At 41.3% G+C, this 21,530-nt stretch overlaps 1 protein-coding gene across 2 annotated transcripts in view; it reads right to left on the bottom strand.

The window, feature by feature from the left end:
- MYO10 (myosin X) overlaps nucleotides 1-21,530 on the bottom strand; it is a 155,461-nt gene that overhangs the window by 89,496 nt on the left and 44,435 nt on the right. Inside the window, exon 1 of one of the 2 annotated variants that reach the window (XM_071736642.1) lies at nucleotides 19,182-19,289. The exons of the other annotated variant lie outside the window; for it this stretch is intronic. Coding sequence (XP_071592743.1) covers nucleotides 19,182-19,274 — 93 coding nt within the window. The 5' untranslated portion in view covers nucleotides 19,275-19,289. Of the gene's footprint in view, nucleotides 1-19,181; nucleotides 19,290-21,530 lie in introns of those variants that run through there. 2 annotated transcript variants of the gene reach the window in all.

Raw genomic sequence — 21,530 nt, 5'->3', positions numbered from 1 at the left:
GTAAAACAGCAAATGAAAATTATTGCTCTAGCAGGCTACTGGTTTTACGTTTGATCTGAAATACAGTTAAATGTTTCCATTCAAATCTCTTGTCAGGATTAGGTCATTCAGTCTTCCTAATACAAGTAGCATGTGAAGTTCAATGTGCTTAAGATGTTTTAAAATGAATAGGACAATCAATTTCTAATTAATGTACTTTTGAGACTAATTTCTGGAGCCTGTTCCAAACAGACAACAAAAGCCCTAAAAATCCACAATTTAAATAGTCAGAAAACACTTGTAATAGTTTCTACAAAACTATTACAAATGTGCTCAGAAGATATACACATTCCCAATCTAGTTAAATAAGCTGTTATGAATTACATTGCTAAAGACTATAAAGCAATAGCTTTGGAATTTAGCTTCCCATTTCCATTTATACTTTACATCTTGGCAATTCATCTTTACAGACATATGTCTGCATCCCATAGCCAACACTACTCAAACAATTCCAGTCCCTGTTAACGACACAGTTTCAGTGGAAGGAAGTGAAGTACGGGGTTAATGTAAATGCTCTAATGATGTGGAATATTGAAAAAATATGCCCTTCCAAAATCCACTTGAAATACAATATTTACAAAGCCTAGGGAAGAGAAGGCTCTGAGAAGACCTTAATAGTAGCCTCCCAGTACCTGAAAAGGGCCTACAGGAAAGCTGAGGAGGGACATTTTATAAGGACATATAGCAATAGGATGAGGGGTAACAGTTTCAAGCTGGAAAAGGGTATATTTAGGTTAGACATTAGGAAGAAATTCTTTAATGTCATGGTGAGACACTGGAAACAGATTGCCCAGAGAAGTTGTGGCTGCCTCATCCATGGAAGTGTTCAAGGCCTGGATGGATGGGGCTTTGGGCAACTTGGTCTAGTGGGAGGTGTCCCTGCCCATGCAGCGGGGTTGGAATCTTTAAGATCCCTTCCAACCCAAACCACCTGAGAAGAGAGAACTTCTCAAAGGATTTAATCATAAAAGACTATGTACGCTCCTGGCAACAAAAGACTGAACAAGGATGGTTGTGTCATCACAGGAGGCTATTGAAGAAAACAGGGATTTTACCTCTCTTGTTGAGAGAAGTGAGAAAAAGAAGCTGAAGTAGCAAGTGGGTGAAAGCAGATGGTACTTTGCACTGAAGCTCTCTGTACTCAGATACTTTACCAGCTGACAGGAGGAAAATACCCTGATGAAATTCATTCATTAAAATCCCATTCTGGGTGTACTACATGCTGGCTCCACTACAGCTGTCACTCACACAAAGTTTACTGAGGGAAAGCTGAGAGAGAAAGGAGGTCCAGGAAACACATTCGTAACAGATGCCAGAAGACTGCATAGGCATCAACAGGATACTCAAACAAACCATCAAAAAGTTACTACAGATTCAGAGCATCCACACAGCACAATCCCTAACTGTGGGAAAAAGACAGACACTGAGAGATGTACTTTGTGGTAAACAACTGTCAAGAGGACAGGACAAGCATTTGTACAGGGTAGATAGATGTTGTTCAGGATGGAGAAAGCAGCCACTTGTACATGATCCGGGGGCAAGCAGTCCACATTTGCAAAAGAAAGAATGAATTTGAACATCATCAGTTGACAGCAAAACTTTTGGGCTGAAAAAACTGTTAGCAGTTCCAAGACAGAGTGCAAGCAGAATTAGAAGTAATTGCTTTTCCAGAGTAATAAACTGCAGTCCCTAGTAGGAAGAATATGAAGAAAAAAAACAAAGATCATATTGTAAAATAAAGAATGTCAGACACTGGAAGACTTGGAAATTAAAGGGATTTAAGGAGAGTAAATCCTACAAAAGTAAGCAACTTAGCAGCCATGTACCAGCCTGGAATTAAACAGGCGAACAAACTCAAAAAGAGAATTAGGAAACCAAAAGAAGATGGCACATATCCAGTGAGTGCAACTCGTGTGAACATGGAAAGGAAACTATCATACTTTCTAGGAGGAGAATCTTTGCATTTGTGATTTCTGCTCTTTGATAAGTGATGCACAGGTTAGTAGGGTAGGCAGAACACTACGTACATGACGACATACTTTTATTAACATAAGGAATTAACAAAAATGCACCAAGCAGAACAATGTGACAACTGACTTGTGAGTGGTGGGACTATCAACAGTGGTCTTTGCAGATTCATCTTTTCCCACTTAAACACTTGTCTTTTCTTGCAGCTCTTCCACACATTCTCCTTTTTTGGCTGAAGAGATGGCTCTATGACCTGATTCAGCCATATGCCCATATGTTGATCAACTAGAAAATACACCCATCAGTCAAATGGCTGCCACCCAGATGAGAGCATCTTCCCCAACACCGGGGAGTTACTGTTTATTTTTACCAGAGCCACACATCCTTCCGATTTCCTGAACACACCATAAAACTTGGCCAAGATCTCCTAACAAGATCGAAGTCAGCAGACAAGGCAGCAAGATCGTATGCCCACCCAGACCTTGTTTCCTTAAAATGGACTTTTAGTAGTCCTGCTGCTCAAGCCCTAAAAACCCCTGCTTTGTTTTACTTCATCTTGACTCACGCCTTCATTAGGACAAGGACATGAAAAAACTTTCTTGAACTTTATCATTACTAATTAGAAGGTCATGGTATGAAATATGACTGCAGAAAAAATGCTCATGAAATAGGAACCAAGACCCATTCTGTGGGGTCAGTATGCAGAAAAGGAAGATGAACAAGTTAGGTCCTGAGCTTCAAGAAGAGCCCGTCAAGCAGAGAGCAAAGGCTGTCCACCCGCAAAGATTTTCTTGCCAACATTTCTGGAAGGTCAATCAAAGCATGCAGGAAACATTTAAGACAAGCCCAAATGAGAATTCAGCAAAAACATCTTTTTCCTCTCGAGATATAAATGGTTCAAGATAACAAACATGCTGAATACATGGAAAACTATAAATTAAACCTTAAAGAGAGAACACACAAAATAAGAGAGCTAGAAGTTATAACAGAAGTGAAAATTGAAGGTTAAGATAGGAAGGAATGATGCAAAGAACAACAAGAGTAAGCTCAAGAAATACAAGAATAAACAGAGAATCCAGTTTAACAACACTGAGTATTTCAATGAGAAAGCAGAACACCACTTCAAAACTGCTCCACTGTCCCTATCATGGCTTACTAGTGCCATGATGAACACAACAAAAATTAAATGAGGAAGAAACCTGAAAAGCCAAGGAACCAATGGCACAGCACATGGGAAGTGTGAAAACAAACCATTCTGGTGTGCTTTTGACTGCCTCTTCCAAAACTCTGATGATATATCCCTGCGTCTTGATTCATACCTGTTCAGAAATCTACAGGATCATCAACCCCATTGTATTCTGTCCAGAACTGGGCAAAATTAATCAGCCTGGTTCAAATGGGAACATACCAGCAGTGCCAAGGTCCCTCTGTTCAACCACAGCGCTACCTACGGCACTTGCCACATCTGCTTTAGGACACAATGTCAGGCCCTAGATACTGAGAGTGAAATCTGCACTCAAGACTTTGCCAAAATATTACCCAAGAGAGAAAGAAGGACAAGCAGAGAAAATTAATTAATCATCTCACAAGCCTTAGACATGGGACCGAAGAAAAAAAGTTAAGAGAGGAGTCCTTGGCAGCACATCAGCATGTCCAGGACAGGGGCATGACTGCATTGCATCGATGTCACAGACTCTCATGCTGCTGTCTGAAGTGTCACCCAGATCCCCAAACACTGCTGCAGGAAGTGCCTTTTTATGCAGAAGATGCCAGTCAGACACTCTCCAATGCATTGTAAGAAGCTGGAGAACTTACAACACCACACACTGAGGCCATGCAGATGAACTCTATGTAAAAGGTTTTTCGACGGTTGACATTTCATGCAGGGGTTTGTTCCAAAATGGTGGAGCATCATAAACCCAAATCAATCACTTCATATGGGGCTCTATTTGGAAAGGCAACAACACCTAAACCTCAAACTAAGCCTAAGACAATATATAATTTTACCTATTTTACTATTTTACCTAATTTTAGGGGCACTCTGTGCTGTGTTAGGAACCGGCTGGAGGGCCGGGCCCAGAGAGTGGTGCTGAACTGTGCTGCATCCAGTTGGTGCCCGGTCACTAGTGGTGTCCCCCAGGGATCAGTGTTGGGCCCAGTTCTGTTTAATATTTTTATTGATGATTTAGATGAGGGGATTGAGTCCATCATCAGCAAATTTGCAGATGACACTAAGCTGGGGGCAAGTGTCGATCAGCTGGAAGGCAGGAGGGCTCTGCAGAGGGACCTGGACAGACTGGAGAGTTGGGCTGATTCCAATGGGATGAGCCAAGTGCCGGGTCCTGCACTTTGGCCACAACAACCCCATGGGGAGCTCCAGGCTGGACACAGAATGGCTGAGAGCAGCCAGACAGAAAGGGACCTGGGAGTCTGGATTGACAGGAAGCTGAACATGAGCCAGCAGTGTGCCCAGGTAGCCAAGAAGGCCAATGGCATCCTGGCCTGTATCAGGAACAGCGTGGCCAGCAGGTCCAGGGAAGGGATTCTGCCCCTGTACTCAGCGATGGTGAGGCCACACCTTGAGTACTGTGTCCAGTTCTGGGCCCCCCAGTTCAGGAAGGAGATTGAGGTGCTGGAGCAGGTCTTTATGAAGAGGGAGATCAGACATTGGACATGGGCTGCCCAGGGAAGTAGTGGATTCTCCGTTCCTGGAGATATTTAAAAAGAGACTGATGTGGCACTTAGTGCCATGGTCTGGTAACCGCAGCAGTAGTGGATCAAGTGATGATCTCAGAGGTCCCTTCCAGCCCCACAGATTCTATGATTCTATGATTCTATTTGTAAATATAATACCTATTCCTAAAAACAGCAGAATGAGCAGTGCAATATTGTACTCCGTACTGTACAAGCACTTATTAGGCAAGTCTTTATGCTTGTTTCAAAAAAGCTTTTTTTTAATGCCATGTAATTTGGAATAACCAGTATTTTACACAAATATGTGCTTTTAAATTGACTAGTGAGCACATAAAGAAAAAAATCCACCAATAAATCAGGAGTTTGAGACATGACAGTAATTGTATTAATTTCCCTGATGCTTTTAAAAGAGCATGAGAATTATCAGGATAAAGACCTTAATATTCCCCACTTTTTCATGGTGAAAATGACATTTTTATCCTGTGCAATTTATCTGGCACAAGAAGAAAAAAAAATAATCTTTCAAGCACTTCATTTAAGGGGAGTATCACAAAACAAAATCTAATTAAATTTCTGCACTGGCAAATTACCCCTAAGCTCAAGACCTAATGGAAATTATATTTTGACAAAATATTTAATTTGCAATACAATTTACTAATACCAGGAAACAAAGTCAGAGTGGGCTCCCAATGACAGCGGCACACATACTTTTTCTGTCCCATTGTATCACTTTGTGACATGATGCCAAGTGACAAAAATTCCTTCTTGAATAAGGTTGTTAAATGGTATCAAGGGATTTCACAACAGTTTAAGTCAAGTGAGTTTAGGAAAATGCTGAATTAAGTGCTTAGGTAAAGCACATCAAGAAAACCACAATCCCCATTTCTTGCATAAGCTGCAAGTCATGCTCAGGCTCTCCAGTCTGCATGGAACCACCACACAACTAAATCTCTCAGGGTGCCTTTCACAAGCTGCTGGGTTTTTGTCTGATGCTAATGACCATCAGCATTGGATGGGAAGAAGGCAGAAATTCTTCTAGCAGTTTCCTACTCAACAGTTCTCTATTTGACTGATGGCTGGATCTTCATCACTTTAGCGATATTTCCTTGTGATTTTTATTCAGAGTCAGAAATAGGTTTGTCTGCATTTTGAAAGCCCTGACCCAATCTAGATTGTTACTGAATTTGTTCTCTGAAAACGCACAAGATGTGTAATGAAAAATATACATACTGCAGGATTTTTAAAATAGCCCCTTCTATACAGTAACCTGGATCCTTCATTACTCCCAAACATAACTCCTAGTGCAGGCTCAGGTGTTTTTCTTCAATCTAAAAATTGAGATTAGAACAGAGAGTAGAGACAGGCACTGTCTCCTCACTGCTGCTGTCACTGGGTGGAAATGAGAGGTCTACCCATGGCCTCAAGCCAGGCCCTCCCTCACAGCTATTGCCCATCACATTGGCAGAGCTGGCCACACATCATCAGCTTCAACATGGGTAGCACATGTCAGACATGGCAGTGTCTCAGCCCATGCCATGTCCTGCATCACATATCTTAGCATGTCCCTATTGCCGGTGGTGCAATAAATCGAGAGGGGGTTTTGTTAGGGGTAACATAAAAGGAGTAACCAAACTCCCCTCACAGAATTGTGATGGTTAGAAAAGACTTCTAAGATAACCGGGTCCAAACATTAGTCCAGAAAAAAATACCATGCCCACTAGAACACATTCTGAAGTACCACATCGACATGGTTTTATAATTTGTACAGGAAAAACCAGAAATATCAAAGTCTTGGCATGCACCAAATTTAACTGAAGTTGCTCAAATCCACATAACCAGAGGGATAATGTAAAATACAGCAGTTTAAACATAAGATTCAGTAAGATAGGGAAGGAGAAAGCAAAGCGGTACTCTACAGATATCATCTAGGAGACAGTTTTTAAAAAAACAGCAGAATATTCAAACTAAACAACCAAATTTTTCAGTTATGCCTGTATTAGCAAGCCAACTACTCGAGCACCTGGCCAACCGGCAAATACTGGGAAACAAAGGTAATCATGACCCAAAACCTGAAGCTATCAGTCTTCTTGTCACTGCCCTGAGGGCTGCTCTGCACACGTTTTTCCACAGGGTTAATCCCAACTGCTATGGTGATGCCCATGAGAATTGACACGAGTCAACAGAAACTCCAGAAGACTTGGCTCATACACTGAAGACATCTGCACCCTCAGTTTTCTAAGGCATCTATTTTGCTTATGGTCACCGACCCTCAGCAGAGAGATGAGCATATCCCAGCAAAATACACAGGACTATACTCAGAAACATCCACTTACACATATTTTTTTTCATTCTCTGCTGTTGGTCTTAACTGAGGATCATCATTTGTGTTTCCCTCATGTTTAGAAGTTAAAAGAGTGCAGTAAATCTTACAGAATGCCTTTATACATAAGTTCAAGCAGAAAAAAGAGGCCTTGGGCTCACATTACAAGCTGTGGAATGCAGCGTTCTAGGGAGAAAAAATAAATCACGACAAGCTGAAGGACCCAGGGATTAAAAACAAAAACAAAAATGTAGTAATTCACTCTTTTTTCCTCGAGAGATCAACTGTCTAAGTAAATACTTAAAAATATAGGACAAGGAGACTCTCTTATAAATCAAAAGCAATTTAAGACCAAATGTTAAACTACTGACATTTTAAATTCCATGGTTAATTGTGACAAGAGTGTGACTCAAGTAATGTTTGGTCTGATAATTTACTAGTTACAACTGTTACAGTTGACCTTAGACATCCATTCCATTTTCCCCAAACAATCACTAGGACAACAAGATGTACCAGGGCCCAAGGCTTGCTTTGATGCAATATAGTTTAATCTTTTTGAAAGCAACAACAAAAACCACAATGAAGCTTCTTATCTATTAAAATGTGGAGGAAACTGAAATAATTTTATGTAGGAAATGTATTGATGTCAAGAAAAAAAAAAATAGTACCAACTAAACTGATACTGTTACCACTGCGACTTACACTGGCTTTTTCTTGAAGCAAATATCCCATAAACACACCAACGGACTTTCAGCTTATTTCCCACCCGTTTGGTAAAATTCCTCCCCATTTACTCTGGGAATCACTCTACTCTCCAGCCTCCCTTCCCAGTTAGATGCTAATCTTTACCTCCAATACAAGATGTTTAAACGTCCACTTCACACATTACTGGGCTTACCAAAGCAATTGAGTAATCCACAGCCCATAGCTTGTGTACAAGACCCTGTTTTGTCCCCTCCTCACTTCAGTTCCAGACATTTTAAGTCTTTGTCCCTTCTTCTATCAATCGAGCCTCTTCCAAACCCTCCCTGTCCTCTTTTCATAAGACCTCTCAGACCAGGGTCTGAGACAGATGGCTCAGGTGCTGCTCCCAGGTCCAAGTTGGCACCAAGCTGTCCTAAGGCACCCAGACACCCTGCCCCACCCTCTCCTCAGCCTCCAATGGTGACAGCAGCAGTGATGGCTTGCAGAACCTCCTTAGAAAAGCTTTCCTACTACAGCCTTCAGATTATTTCACCCACGCAGAATATCCCTCTAAGCCACACTATGTGGGGAAGCATGCTGCCAGAATGGCAATCCTGGTCATCAGTGCAGCAAAGCTCAGCAAACCCACTAAATCATTCCTCTTTGTTGTTAACCTATGTGCTGACCACTGTCAATAAGCTTGTCTGATCAAGACTTCAAATCTGATGCCTATTTCAAGGCAGTTTATTCCACACACCAACCTCTTTGCATTTGTAGACAAGCTCTATCATCAAGTACAAACAAGCTTCCAATTACAGGTTCAGTGCTTATGACCCTCCAATTGGGCTTGACTACACAGACAATAAAGAAATTTAATTCAAATTAAACACACCACTTTTACTTATTTTACACTACAGTAGGCCTCTAGGCATTTCATGCTAATTCTCACAAGAAAAAAAAAAAAAAGTGGATCTTTAATTTAGCTTTCTTTGCAAGCAACCTTGTATAACATGTGGTCATGAAACAAATAAATACAATACAAGGCTCAGTTTTTAAGAAGTCCATCCACCTACAAATACTGTGACACTGGCACAGCAGAAAGGATGATACACTTCTGGCATGTCACCACCACTTGCTTTTCCATGGAAAAGTCCTCCTTTCTCTCCAAAAACCAGTAAGTGGAGGGATTCATCGAAACATAGAATGGTTTGGCTTGGAAGGGATCTTAAAGACTCCAACCCAACCCCCCTGCATGGGCAGGGACACCTTCTACTGGACCAGGTTGCTCAAAGTCCCATCCATCCTGGCCTTGAACATTTCCAGGGAGGGGAGTTCAGCTGCACAGTCCAAGGGCAGGACACTGGAGACATTCCACAGTCTTCAGCTCCCTGGTAGGCAGCAGGATCTCAACTGGAAGCCAGCTGTGACTGCACAGCAAGCCAGGGAAGAGGCCCCAGATTTGCACAGCACTCGGAGAAAAGATCCCAGCATGCAGCCGATGAACAGAAAAACATCTGGGCCCATGATCTCCAGGGGTTCAATCCTCTGTCTTAATTGGGACACTCCACTAAAGACACCCCCAAGGCAATGATACTGTAAGCAGCACCTAGTAAGCAGATATAATAGAAATACTACTTTTGCTTTTAACGTGAACAGCCTTAACAAGCCCCAAAGACAAGGGGGTCAAAACTGATGGTTTCCTGTTCACAGAATAAAGACCAAAACACTAAGCACCCCTACCCCTCAAAAAAATAAATAAAAAAAAAAACAACCCAAAACCAAAAAAAAACAAACCAAAACAAACCACAACACAATCAAACAAACAAAAGCCCCCACAAAAAACTAAACCCTCCGAACCCTCACCATCCATCATTTTCTACACAAAAGAAAGTGCACCTATGGATGATGGCAGGCACTGAAAGCATTAGTTTGATTGTTAACATCAGTTAGACCTCAAGTGAAACTCTCAATTTGAAACTCATATTTATTCAATGATTCATATGAGATAAACAATGACTATTTGCAACTGAATGAGCAAGTCTAAATTTGAATAAAATGCCCCACTATTGAGAAATGGAGCAACTCTGTTCAATAAGCAGCCAACAAATTATACCAGCTTTTTTTAAGGCAAAAGCAATTAATCTCAATAGGTCTTTTTTTTTTTTTCCTAATAAAGAAGGAAAAAAAAAAGAAAAAAGCCCTGTAGGCAGCTGACTGAACTGCCTCCAAGTCTCAAATAGGAGCAGCCCATGTGCAGCACAGCAGTAATGAAATCCCAGGCAGTGCTGGTACTCTGATCGGCCACCCCTGCAAAGCAAGTCCTGTCCCAAATGAAGGCACACAGGAGAAGGCAATACTCTGAACAAGGACTCCTGGTATGCTAAAAAAAGCCCTGCAGAGACCTGGCTCCAGCTGGTCTCCCCAGAGAAGGGGGACCACAGATGTTGGACTAGGGTGCTCCCTCAGCAAGGCTGCTGCAGAGAGTTGGGAGGAAAGATAAAGAAAATAGCCAGGAAGGTTTAATTACACCAAAATGGTCTTTCTGTCAAATTTCAACACTATGAGACAGCGCAGGGCTTGGGTTTCCTTCTTTCTTCCTGCCATCCCCTTGACTTCTGTTGCCCACAGCCAGAGGATGCAGGTTTACACCTTGCTCACTGTGAGAAGAGGACACTGGCAGGTGTTATTCTTGGACTCAGTGCTCAAGGCAAAAATTCCCAATGCATTTCTAAAGCTGTTTGATAGTTAAAGACATGACAACATGCACAGAAAAAGTTCATATACACATAATCTCAGCTTTCAGATTTCCTGACAACATTTAACTGTAGAACTGTCATAAATTAAGTGTTTCCGTTTTCGTTTCTCTAAGCCTTGGCGTGGTTTCTCAGTGCAAATACTGCACACCTCACAGCAACAATACTCAATTGTACTCAAATCACTTTTTGATGAAACAGCTTTTTGTTCACAACAGCAATGTGTCTGCTTCAGTAGGATGTTCCTGTCTTAAAGCATACCTTTTAGATCTTTATGTATTGACAGATTTCTGGAGAAACAGAATAAGCAGAAGCTTCAGAATAGGCAGGAGGTTAACATAAGAGTGAACTGACAGAGCTCTGAAATTATCTTTGAGAGATTAATTTTGAAGATCATTTTGATGCAACACTGGTGAAATCCGTACAGGAGTCTCTGCTTGCTTAAGCAATACAAAATAAAATAAACAGTTTTATGTTATTTCCTTTTTATGTTACAAAAAATCTGAGTATTACAGTTCCCACAGGTGCAAATCAGAACTGAAGCATGAACTACTCATTTTATCAGACAACAAAAGCCAGAGTCCCTTTATACTCTTTTTAAACTAACTTTTAATATTTTTTTCCCCTATAATATCACAAAATAGCATTTCTACAGTTTTACTAATTGTCTTGTAAAGACAGGCCAAAACCCCTCCCTTTACTGGCAACCTGCACACATTGCTCCCACCCACAGCCCTGTCACTACTTACCAATGTTCTGACCCAGAAACCAGGAACTGGGTTACAAGTGATCCTGATGCTGTGCCAAAACCCTAGTTTGAACATCACTGCCATGCTCATGCATTTTTTTTTTTTTAAAGGGATCACAGGGACTTTTCATTAAGCCAGCATTTACATGTTTACTACCATATAATATTTTTTTTTTTTGCAGGGTGCCTTTGGTATGAGGCTTTGACATAGCCATAGTGCTACCAAATCAGCCAAAGAAGTATTTTACTCCCAGCTCAAAGCTTCTTCAATGAAGCAGCCCTTTAATAAGGCAAACAGTCTATTCAACTACCCTTCCCCCAAAACTGTAGGTGTATTATGGTAACTTACAGGGGAGATGGAGGGTAGAAAGGGAAAGAACTCAAGCCTTGAATAGAGCAAGCTCCTACAGACAACTATCAGTGAAAACAAATATGTATATAATGACACATAAGACACACAACAATGTTCAAAGTACAATAACAGGTAGGTGAACACAAAGTAGAAGGGATTTTCCCTGAACTGTACATAAAGTACAGTTTCTATGTCAGGCTTGTTCACAAGGCTCTGCTGTTTCAAAGTTTACTTCTATCGTGCATGCTGATCCCAACACAATTCATCAGCCTTTCAGCATTGCAGCTCTGATTGAAGATAAGTTGAAGATGCCCTTACCCAACAGAGGGAAGGGGTGATCCCTCCTTACCTACATGCTTGGTTCTGACATACAGAGGTGACTGTAGGGTAGGCAGCAACAGATCAGACCCTAGAATGTGTCCAAGGCCTTTCAACCTACCCAAGTTAGGGCTGGGTCACACATCAACATTGTTTCCCCACCCAAGCATGCACTCCAAATATCAGAATTATTTTTTTTTGCTAACACAGAAATACCGCTGAACAAAAAAAAAAAAAAAAATAGGCACAATTCTTTTATTCACACTCAGAACTGGCCAGTGCCATGTATGTGGCACATGAAACCTGTATAAGCATTGTCAACAGGAGTACAGTCGAGGGACAGAAGATGTTTTAAACTATTTCATAGTTTAGGCTGGCTCCATATAGAGCAAATAGTTTTTTTCTAAGCAAAGCACATGAACCAGGACCCTCATACATGTGGTCCAGAGACAGAGGACAGCCTGTCTGTAGAACCAGCCTGTGTGCAGGAGAGGACTGAGCTGCTGATCACTGATGATCTCCCTGGACCCTGAAGTAAAGCTCATTTCAGCCCCAGGCAGTGCCAAAATGGGACAAGGAGGCCTTCTGTCTTGATGCAGCACCCTGGAAGGGTGCACTGGCTTTGTCACAGTGCCAGAGAGATGAAGAGCAGCAGCACAGCTTCAGCTCTGTCCTGCAGTGAGCCCATCTTCTTGGAGACTGGGACACTGAACTGCAACACCTTGGTCCATAGTGTTTGGGCTCTGTGGTCAGGCAGTGATACACTGCTCTTCCCAGCATGTTCTGTGGAAACCTGAGGTGCCTCACACTCCTGTTTCCCCCAGAAGATGGGGACCTGGCAGTAAATCAGATTTTTCATCTGTGTTCTAGAAAGGAACCTTACAGAGTATGATTTACTGCATGGATAGCTGTCAAAGTCTGCAAATCCTCAGAAATAATAATTCTGCAATAATTCCTCCCAAAGAGCACCGGTCTCACATGCCCTGATAGCTGGACTGTGACAATGGACCCTGTGTCTGCAAAGGGAATGAGCAAAGGACACTGAGAGGAGACAGCCATGGGACACTGAATGGTGTGGTCCCAGGAGAGACAAGAGTCCCTCTGCTGTTACTGTCTCTCAGACAACTTGGCAGAGATAGTAGATGGCAGGTAAAAGGTGGGGAAAGGAAGAGAGAAGCTGGAATAATTCTGAATTTCTATACAGTGAGCAAAAAAATGGAGGCTTTAAAATATATATTTTGAGGAGGTTTGTCTTAATAAAAAAAAAAAAATCAGCATAAACCCCACTGCTTTCAAAAAGCACAAAGCTGCCTTAATTTAATGTCTTACAGAGTGTACTTTGCCCTTAGATTCTTGCTTTCCTCCAAGAAGTAGTGTGGTTAGGCCACAGCAGCAGGCTCCAGCAGACAACCATCAGCAGGAACAGGAAAAGTGCTGCTGGTCAGTATTGCTATGCACATCAGTCTGCATCAGCCAGGTCTTGTTTCACTCTCTTTTGACCCCACAGTCCTCCTAAAAAGCCAACAAAGCTTTGCTTTTTTTGCCTTTTATTTGTTTGTTTGTTTGTTTGTTTTCCTAGCTGTGGCACAAACCAGAAGTTATTAAAGTTTCAAGACACTTGGGGCTCTCACATTTTCATCATATTCTCAACAAGGCACTCACCAACAAGACTGAACTACCATGGAGTCACAACTGTCGTCAGCAAGGCAATCTGAAACTTATTAAATTGGAGTAATTTGCCCTGACAATACCCCCAGCACTGTTAACTGCAAGAGGGGGAGAGCTTGATACAAGAATGAACAAAGCAGGTTTGGACAAGCATGAAATGGAGCTGCACGCATCACCAGATAGCAACCAAGGCGGGTGAGGGTTTTTCATGACAATCCTGAAACCCAAATCCCCACCCTAAGACTCCAACACCTCCTGTCAGCAAAGATCCCCTGGCCCTGCAGCCCCATGCCAGCCTGCACTGGGTCAGAGGAGACCCTGACAGTTCATTTATGATACCTTCAGGTTTTCCTGTCGTAGCTACGTTTTTTGTTCTCTGTTTACTTCTATGGGGGTCACACCACACAGTTGAAGTCTTCCAGACCCTCCCGCCAATGAACTACACTGGTTCAAGATTAACAAAATTAAATGAATATCCCACAACGTTTCCATCATCATGAAACCATGGTGAAGAGAAAAGAAAGTGTAACAAGAAAAGAGAAAAAAAAAAAAAAGGAAAAAAAAAAAGGAAAAAAAAAAAAAAAAAGAAGACAGCTCTAATAAATTAAAAGAATAAACCTCTATTTTATTGTATTTGTCTGGACTGCAAGCCCACATGCAACTGTAATTTGTAAGAAAATACAGCAGTGGGCCTGTATGCATACTTATCCCAAGTCCGAAATTTTTAAGTTTATATTGGGAAATAGGGGAACTATTTAGTTACAAGCAGCATACCACCCTTGTCTTTTAATTTGCACTCAACAAGACCATTAGTCAGACTGATTACAGGCACTAATTACTTAGGTTCTCTCAAATGTGTACTAGGAAATTTTATTATTACTCAAATAAAGTATATATTGTTAAGTATGCCAAAGTGAGCTCTTTCTTTGAAAGCTTTTTCAGAAAAAAGCTACCTCTTTGCTATAAAATTTTACAGTGTCTGGCACAAAGATGGAAAGACCTCTTGGAGATACTGAAGTATAAATATGAAAACACTACTGCTTTTTAATATGTCTGGTTTGAGGAAAACCAATATTGTATTCTTTTGCTTGGTTCTATTACAAGGAACAAGAATATAGCAGCCCCAAGAGCCATAAGAGATTCACAGACTGGCTTAAAAGCTTTTCTTCTACCTGTCTTAGACCTACCACAAGTTCCCCTTTTCAAATGCTTAGAGGTAATACTCTATGTATTACTGTTTGTTTTCTGTTAATGTGCAGGTAAGAATCTGTTTTCATTGCACTTGTGAAGAACATGTAGATGTAAAGTATGAAATCTTGAAGCTGCTTTTTTTTTTTTTTTTCTTTTTTTTTTTTAATATATCTATAAATAAAATGCACACTATATGAATATGCCCAGTCTGGGTCATACTCCTGTACTAGACTTTTAAGTAAAATAAAACTAAGTGGTGCTGCTAAAATTTGCTCAGAAAACAAGACCCATCAGTCTCTGCAGGGCATGAATTAACAGGCATGGGTAGATGGAGTGGTCAAGAGATGAAACACCTTCCAAAGTCATGTTGTAAGTCTTAAGGGTTTGGCACCAACATCACTTTGACATGTGCAAGAAAGAGCATTATATGCCACTAACATAACAGGGTTGGTTTTGTCTGCGAAAGTTTGACAGACTGTTCTGCAAGTCACTCCCATAAAATCAGCATATAAACTGTCTGGTTTGCAATTGAGTTACGAACCTCCGGCCTTGCAAGAAGTGAAAGAGCAGATTTAACACCTAAGAAGGTAGCCCGCTTATTAAAACTTGTGTGTGCAATTTAATTTTCCACAGGTAGCCTGAGCTTACATTTGAAAACCACACTTATATTATATACCAGATAGCATGTGCAAGTATATTGGAAAAGCCCAATTATAACTAGCTCCCATGATACTAGCAAAGAAAAATTTACAGCATCTTTTTCCCCAGCACTGCTTCCCCCTGCCCAACATTTTTCTGTCTTTTTAAGACTACTCTTGTTTCTTTTTGAGCTTGCATTGACAAACCTCAAGCACATGAAACTGTAAAAGCCCTAGCTTGCATTCTTTAAAATGAAGGTTAGACAGAAGTTCAACAGGAAATAGAGAGAGATTACCTGACATGTACCTAAAAAACCATTAGAAGAAGCAGATTAAAATTAGACCACCTTTTCCAATTGCTTGTATGAGAGGAAAGGTTAGAAAGAGATACACGGATACGACAGACTTGTGTATTAGGAAATAGCATTGCCCTCTAGTTACCTCCCCAGGACACCCTCAACCATACAAACAGGTTTTTTCTACTGTGTTTTCTGATAAATACCATGTCTTAAAACTCAGCTTTAGAGATTAGTGTGAAAACCCTTCCTGCAAGTGACAAAAGGCTGTCTTTTCCCGTATCAAAATCAAGTTCTCTTCCCCTACGGATGTGACCCCTCTCACCACCCAAAATACGCTCAGCTTGTTACATGAACAATCTTTTCAAGGGTGCAGTTCTCCTGTTAGCATACCAGCTAGTTGTTCTTATCATTGCAGGCACTTACAGCACATAGGCCCTAATGGGAAACAACATCAGAGAGCAAGGAATAAAGCAGCATGACACCTGGGACAGAACTGAGCTGATGGGAAACAAGCCCAGGATACTTTGAGTCCTGATGCCCCACACAGCTGAACACTGGTGAGTGTGCAGATTGCCTCACTTCACACCCCAGCCCCTATCCCCCTGCTCGATAGAATTCACTGTAAATTTCAAGTAGTCTGTAAAGGTCAGTATGTTGTTCATTAAGATTTCTGGTGGAATGTAAGGTGAGCAAGGACTTCTGTTTAATTCTTTCTCATTTCAAGGTGAGAGCAGCAAATTCTGATGCAAGGGATGAAAAAAAAAATTACTGAGTGATTCTATTCACATAACATACAAGCTAATTAGTGTATTTTTCTTGTCCAAATCAAGTGACTTAGTTCCATGCATAAACTCTCTTCTGCTCTGAGGATGGAACGTTTTTGTTACATCTATCTTCAGCCTGGCAGATTAAATAAAAAATTTCTAGAAACAAGGGCATGTTTCAATCTTGCACGACACCACTGTTAGAGACCACTACAATCTATTAATCTGAGCAGCTGTTTAACATAGAAAAGAGACATATCTAGATTCAGTTTCCATTTAACAAAGTCTCAGCCCTGAAATACTATAAATCTCTTTCCTTCCCCCTATAAAATCTTGACTTCACTTCCATCTGTTGGGATATTGCCTCTTGTTATGCACAATAGTAATTTAAACTAGCAATAGAAACTTTTCTGCAGGCATGCACATTTCTTATACAAGACTGACGGCTCCCGACTCACGTTCCACTGATTTTTAGAAGCCTGGATTTAGCACTGTTTCATGTGGTACCCAGTCTCATTGGTCTTCATCCCAAATCCATTTAAGCCAGCAGCACCCATAACACACCACGTGCAGGGAAAGCCATTACCAGTGGTCTGGAAAACAATGTGCCCAGGATGGGCATAGCTGCACAGGCATACACAGCTGGTGGTACAGAGGTAGTCTTATGCCCAAGATTGAGGGTGGCCACAGGACTGCAGTTCTGCTTAATATCAAGGCGACCACGGAATCCCATCCTTGCCAGTAGAGAAAGATGACTGAAGAAGCTGCAAGTGAGCAAAGTGCACCTGTGGACACAGTAGTGTATGCCTGGCTCTCACCACAACACATGCAGCACATGTGGATTCTAAGACATAATCTCCTCTCAAGACTCAAATCCTCTGGATTAAAGACCAGACCTGTGCCTTCAAGTAAATGGTTATGCATGCCACAGCTAGGACAAAAAGGTGAAAATAAGTTAACAAAATGGACAAAAAAATGTGCATCACATTAGTGGGTCCTCTATGCACAACCATCTTCAATCGGTATTTTACTTGGAGTAATTTATTACCCTACAGACCACCTGAAGGCATGGAACCAGGGCAAGGCAAGCCAGTCCAGCAGAGGATCGTACTTCCCATTAGCAAGAAAGCAATAGTGCTCATTGACTTCAGAGCTGCAGTCCCATCACCTCAACAAACTGTAAGAAAAGTAGTAAGATGACATGACCAAGCAGTCCTGCAGTAGTGAGCTGACTCACCACTAGGTGACTCATAACTAACGACTGACTCTAAGGCAACTGCAAAATATGAAAAATGCTGTGATCCTACAAGAAAAAGCCTTAACATTTGCATCACAAGCTCTTTTATCACCAAAACACGCATCAGCACTAAAAGCAAGTTTCTTACACTGTAAAACAAATGTGTATAAAGTATTTAACATGCAAAAGAAAAAGAGAAGGCAGGCTCAAACTCAGGTGCTGAAAGTCACGCAAATTCTTAAAATGAAGCTATACACAGCTAGGAAGAAACTTAGTGAGCCATGCAGATTCCCATCATCATCTGAATTGGTGCCTTATTTCTCTTCCTATTATTAATAGATTTTTATTTAACTGATCTGCCCAAGACTAAAATATGTACCCTTATCAGAGGCTGCATAAAAATTGAGTATTCCCATTCCACCATGAGACTGTGTCCATCAGCATCACATCACATTCCTGGGCATGGAAACACACTGCATGCATCCCAAGGATGCCTGTTGGTGAGGGGAAGGTTTACCACCAGACTACCAGGATTCACTTCTGGAGAGGACAAGTCAAAGCAAGCACACACCAAGCACACAACCTCGTCAATTAGATTAAGGGAGATAACCAAGTTGAAAACCACTCATTTTGATTCTCTCTGTCTGCTGCAACTCAGAGCAAGGTAATTCCAGCAGTCAGATATTATTGGGTTGCTGACAGAGCACAAGTGAGTGCCGATCTCCCAAGAAATACTCTTTTGGACACCAGAGGCTTTTCCTATTAAGACACGTCTGCACTAGATCCTGCTGATGCAGCCCTGTGAATCATGAAGACAAGAGGTTTTCCTAGCAGAGGCCCTAGACCTCAGCAGGATTACACCAACTGTACTTTTGGGTGAATTTTCTTTACTAACAGTGCTACTGGGGGTAACCTGTTTCAGCTTTATCAGGCTGGCCCCTCAGCTGGGAAATCCTAGAACATCTGCCAAAATCTTTTTCCAGGCTGTTCAATCCAATAAAAACACACACAAAAGTAATAAAACTGAAAAACAATTCCCCTGGTGCTTTGGGCTCCAGCTGCCCAAAGGTCTTTCACTCTAGTACAGCACCAGCAACTGAAGTCAAACCCTTCCCAACAAAGTTGCTTTGGCTGTCATTGGCATCACTTGGCCCTTTTCCACATGTCTGAAACATAAACCATGAAGGCTGGCTGGGGTCCTGGACCTAAACAGGATTTCTCTGCTCAGTTTCAAGGGAACTGAGAATGGCCTTGCCCCCACAGAATTCAGCATTTAACTACAAGCATGTCTTTCTACTGATACAACTATACCACTGCAGTTAAACCACTCTGCTGCATCAGCTGAAATTGCAGGGCTAGCAGTGCCCACATGGATATTTTTATTTTGACTTTGCACAAACCACTTCCCAGAAAGTGAAAGACAAAACTCCTAGGAAGAAAAGGGGCACGGGGGGACAGTTGTATCAAAATAGAACAAAAGTGTCAGAACCATTGTAGCTAAAACTTACACAGACACAGTTTGGCTTACAGATTTCTTCAGGCATGCATCCAGTGTTCAGCAGTTTTTCTGTAAAACATCCCTCCACAGGAGGTACTTGCATTCGGCAGTGGCTGTCATTTCATCAGAGAATCAAAGAATAGATCTCTTTCCCTCAAACATGAAGATCCTCTGCAAACGACCAATAACAAGGGCACACATTTATCTATCTGATCTGGTGAGAAAGACAAGCTCTCTAAACAGTGGTGACTTAAGACGCAAAGCCTCATCAGGATGCAAAGCCTCATCAACGTGGTGATCTGAAAGATACTTTGAACCATCAGAGGGGTCATCCCCCTGAAGCACAGCACTACAAGGCAGATGCTTGGAGAAGGATACTGTCTTCAGGGAAGGGAGATTTCATGGTCTGAGCTATCAAGGCATGCACACAGCAACTTGCCACGGAGGAAAGGCATGGGACAGGCTCCCAAAAATGCAAGGGAGTTTTAAATGTCAGTAAGCTGTTGCCATCTCTGGTTCAAGATCTCAAAAGATAACACTGCTGAGACAGGTTCAAGCAAATGCTCCCCACAACCACTGTCCTATCACACCATGAAGAAGGATATTGAGATTAGCAAGTGTTTATTTCCACTTGACAGGTAGAGGCTGTCAGGAGTGCAGATTCTGGCTACTCCAGCATCCACACATCAGATACCCAACTTACACCTCAGCTGGATACTCAACCCCACTAACCCTAGCCTCAGTCCAATATTCAGGGGTGGTAGCAGGAGTCTGGCTAAACCCAGCACATACACACGGCAACACAGCACAAGTACTGCACCAGGTATTGCTGCACATATGGATGCTAAAAGTACCAGGAGCTGAAAAGTTTCTCTGGGCTGAAAAGTTGAAACTGAAAAGTTACTGGGGGGCATTTATTAGTATTTTCTATTAAGATAGGTGCTTATACTCCTATCATTTAGTCCTGAATCTGCTAATTTACAATAAGAAAAGTTGCAGTATTTCTCAAGCAGAACATGAAAGCAAAGACCACAGTCTAGGACTGGTTCAGATAGTTGGTTTTTTTTGACCTGCAGACCACTTTTAAAACACAAAGCAAGAAGTGAAAGACAGACATTTTATTATTGAACTTCTAGTGCCAGAAACAAAGTTTTCCATGAGCTCAGAGACCAAAACTCAGACACTTACCACTACTGTGTAGTTCAAAATACCTGTAACAGACTCAAGTCTTTTAAAAGAAAGTTCAAACTTCATGTATACTTCAACAGTAAGAGCTGGCTTTTCATCCCAGCCTCCTCACAAAGTTCAATAATGAGCTTTCAAAACTATGTCTAATGGTAAAATTCATTGCTCCCTTTATACTCATCTCATTATCCTGGCCTCTTGCTGTGCTTGCTTCTTTTAACGGATGGAGCAAGTATTAGCTTGATTTCCTACCACACATCAAGTTTTCATTTGAGCTTAGCAATATACATCTCTAACAACTGATAAGATCTCTATTAATTTACTATTAAATGCATAAAGCTAGAGATTTTATTTTGACTTGCATCTGATAGATGGTTAGAGCATACCTTTCTTTCCTGACATGCTGTAACTTCTGCTTGCAGACACAACTGACAAGAGTAATTCAAACGATGGCCAAAACTCAGTTATTTTAAAATAAGTGAAATTGATATATCCATTTGCATCCCTATGTAGAGGGGAAAAAAAAACTGTAAAGAAGCACTCCAGGAATCAGTAATACTGCAGTAGATGCATTAAAAAAGGAAGTTTTAATACCTAACATTAGAAATAGATGAGAAAATTAAATTAAAGCACATGCTTGTTCAAATTAATGGCTTGCTGAGAAAGAAATAAAAAAATACCAGCTAAAAATAAATTTCATTGCTAAATCTTCCAGATTATATTCCTGAGATCTTGCACATACAGACAGGGACATCCAGTTCTGAAGTCAGGCAGAGCAGCAGAAAGAAAAGCGTGGAAGGAAGCTGGAAGCAGTGCTGACAGATCATGGAAGTCACACCACTTCAAGGGACTCCAAACTCAGTAGACATTCCAGAACAATTTTGCTGCATATTCTGCTGCTGGCAAGCCTATGCTCACTAGGCACTAAATGTTTATCAACTGGTAAACTGTTAATTTTCTTCTGTAACAAAAATGCAGATCACTTCAGTTTCACAACTGGAAATTAGCAGATAGTACAAACTAATTTCTGCCTCAGCCCCCAAGTATCTTGCAGTGTGAACTCGGCTGAAGGGAACAGCCAGAACCCGCCATCCACCAGAACACTGGAAAAGGTTAAAATCTGGAGTACAAATAACCTGATATTCTCTCTCAAGTTAAGGAACCTGCTTCCTGC

Source organism: Heliangelus exortis, chromosome 2, assembly GCF_036169615.1.
Source record: "Heliangelus exortis chromosome 2, bHelExo1.hap1, whole genome shotgun sequence".
Classification (NCBI taxonomy): domain Eukaryota; kingdom Metazoa; phylum Chordata; class Aves; order Apodiformes; family Trochilidae; genus Heliangelus; species Heliangelus exortis.
This window is presented reverse-complemented; position numbering and strand designations above follow the sequence as displayed.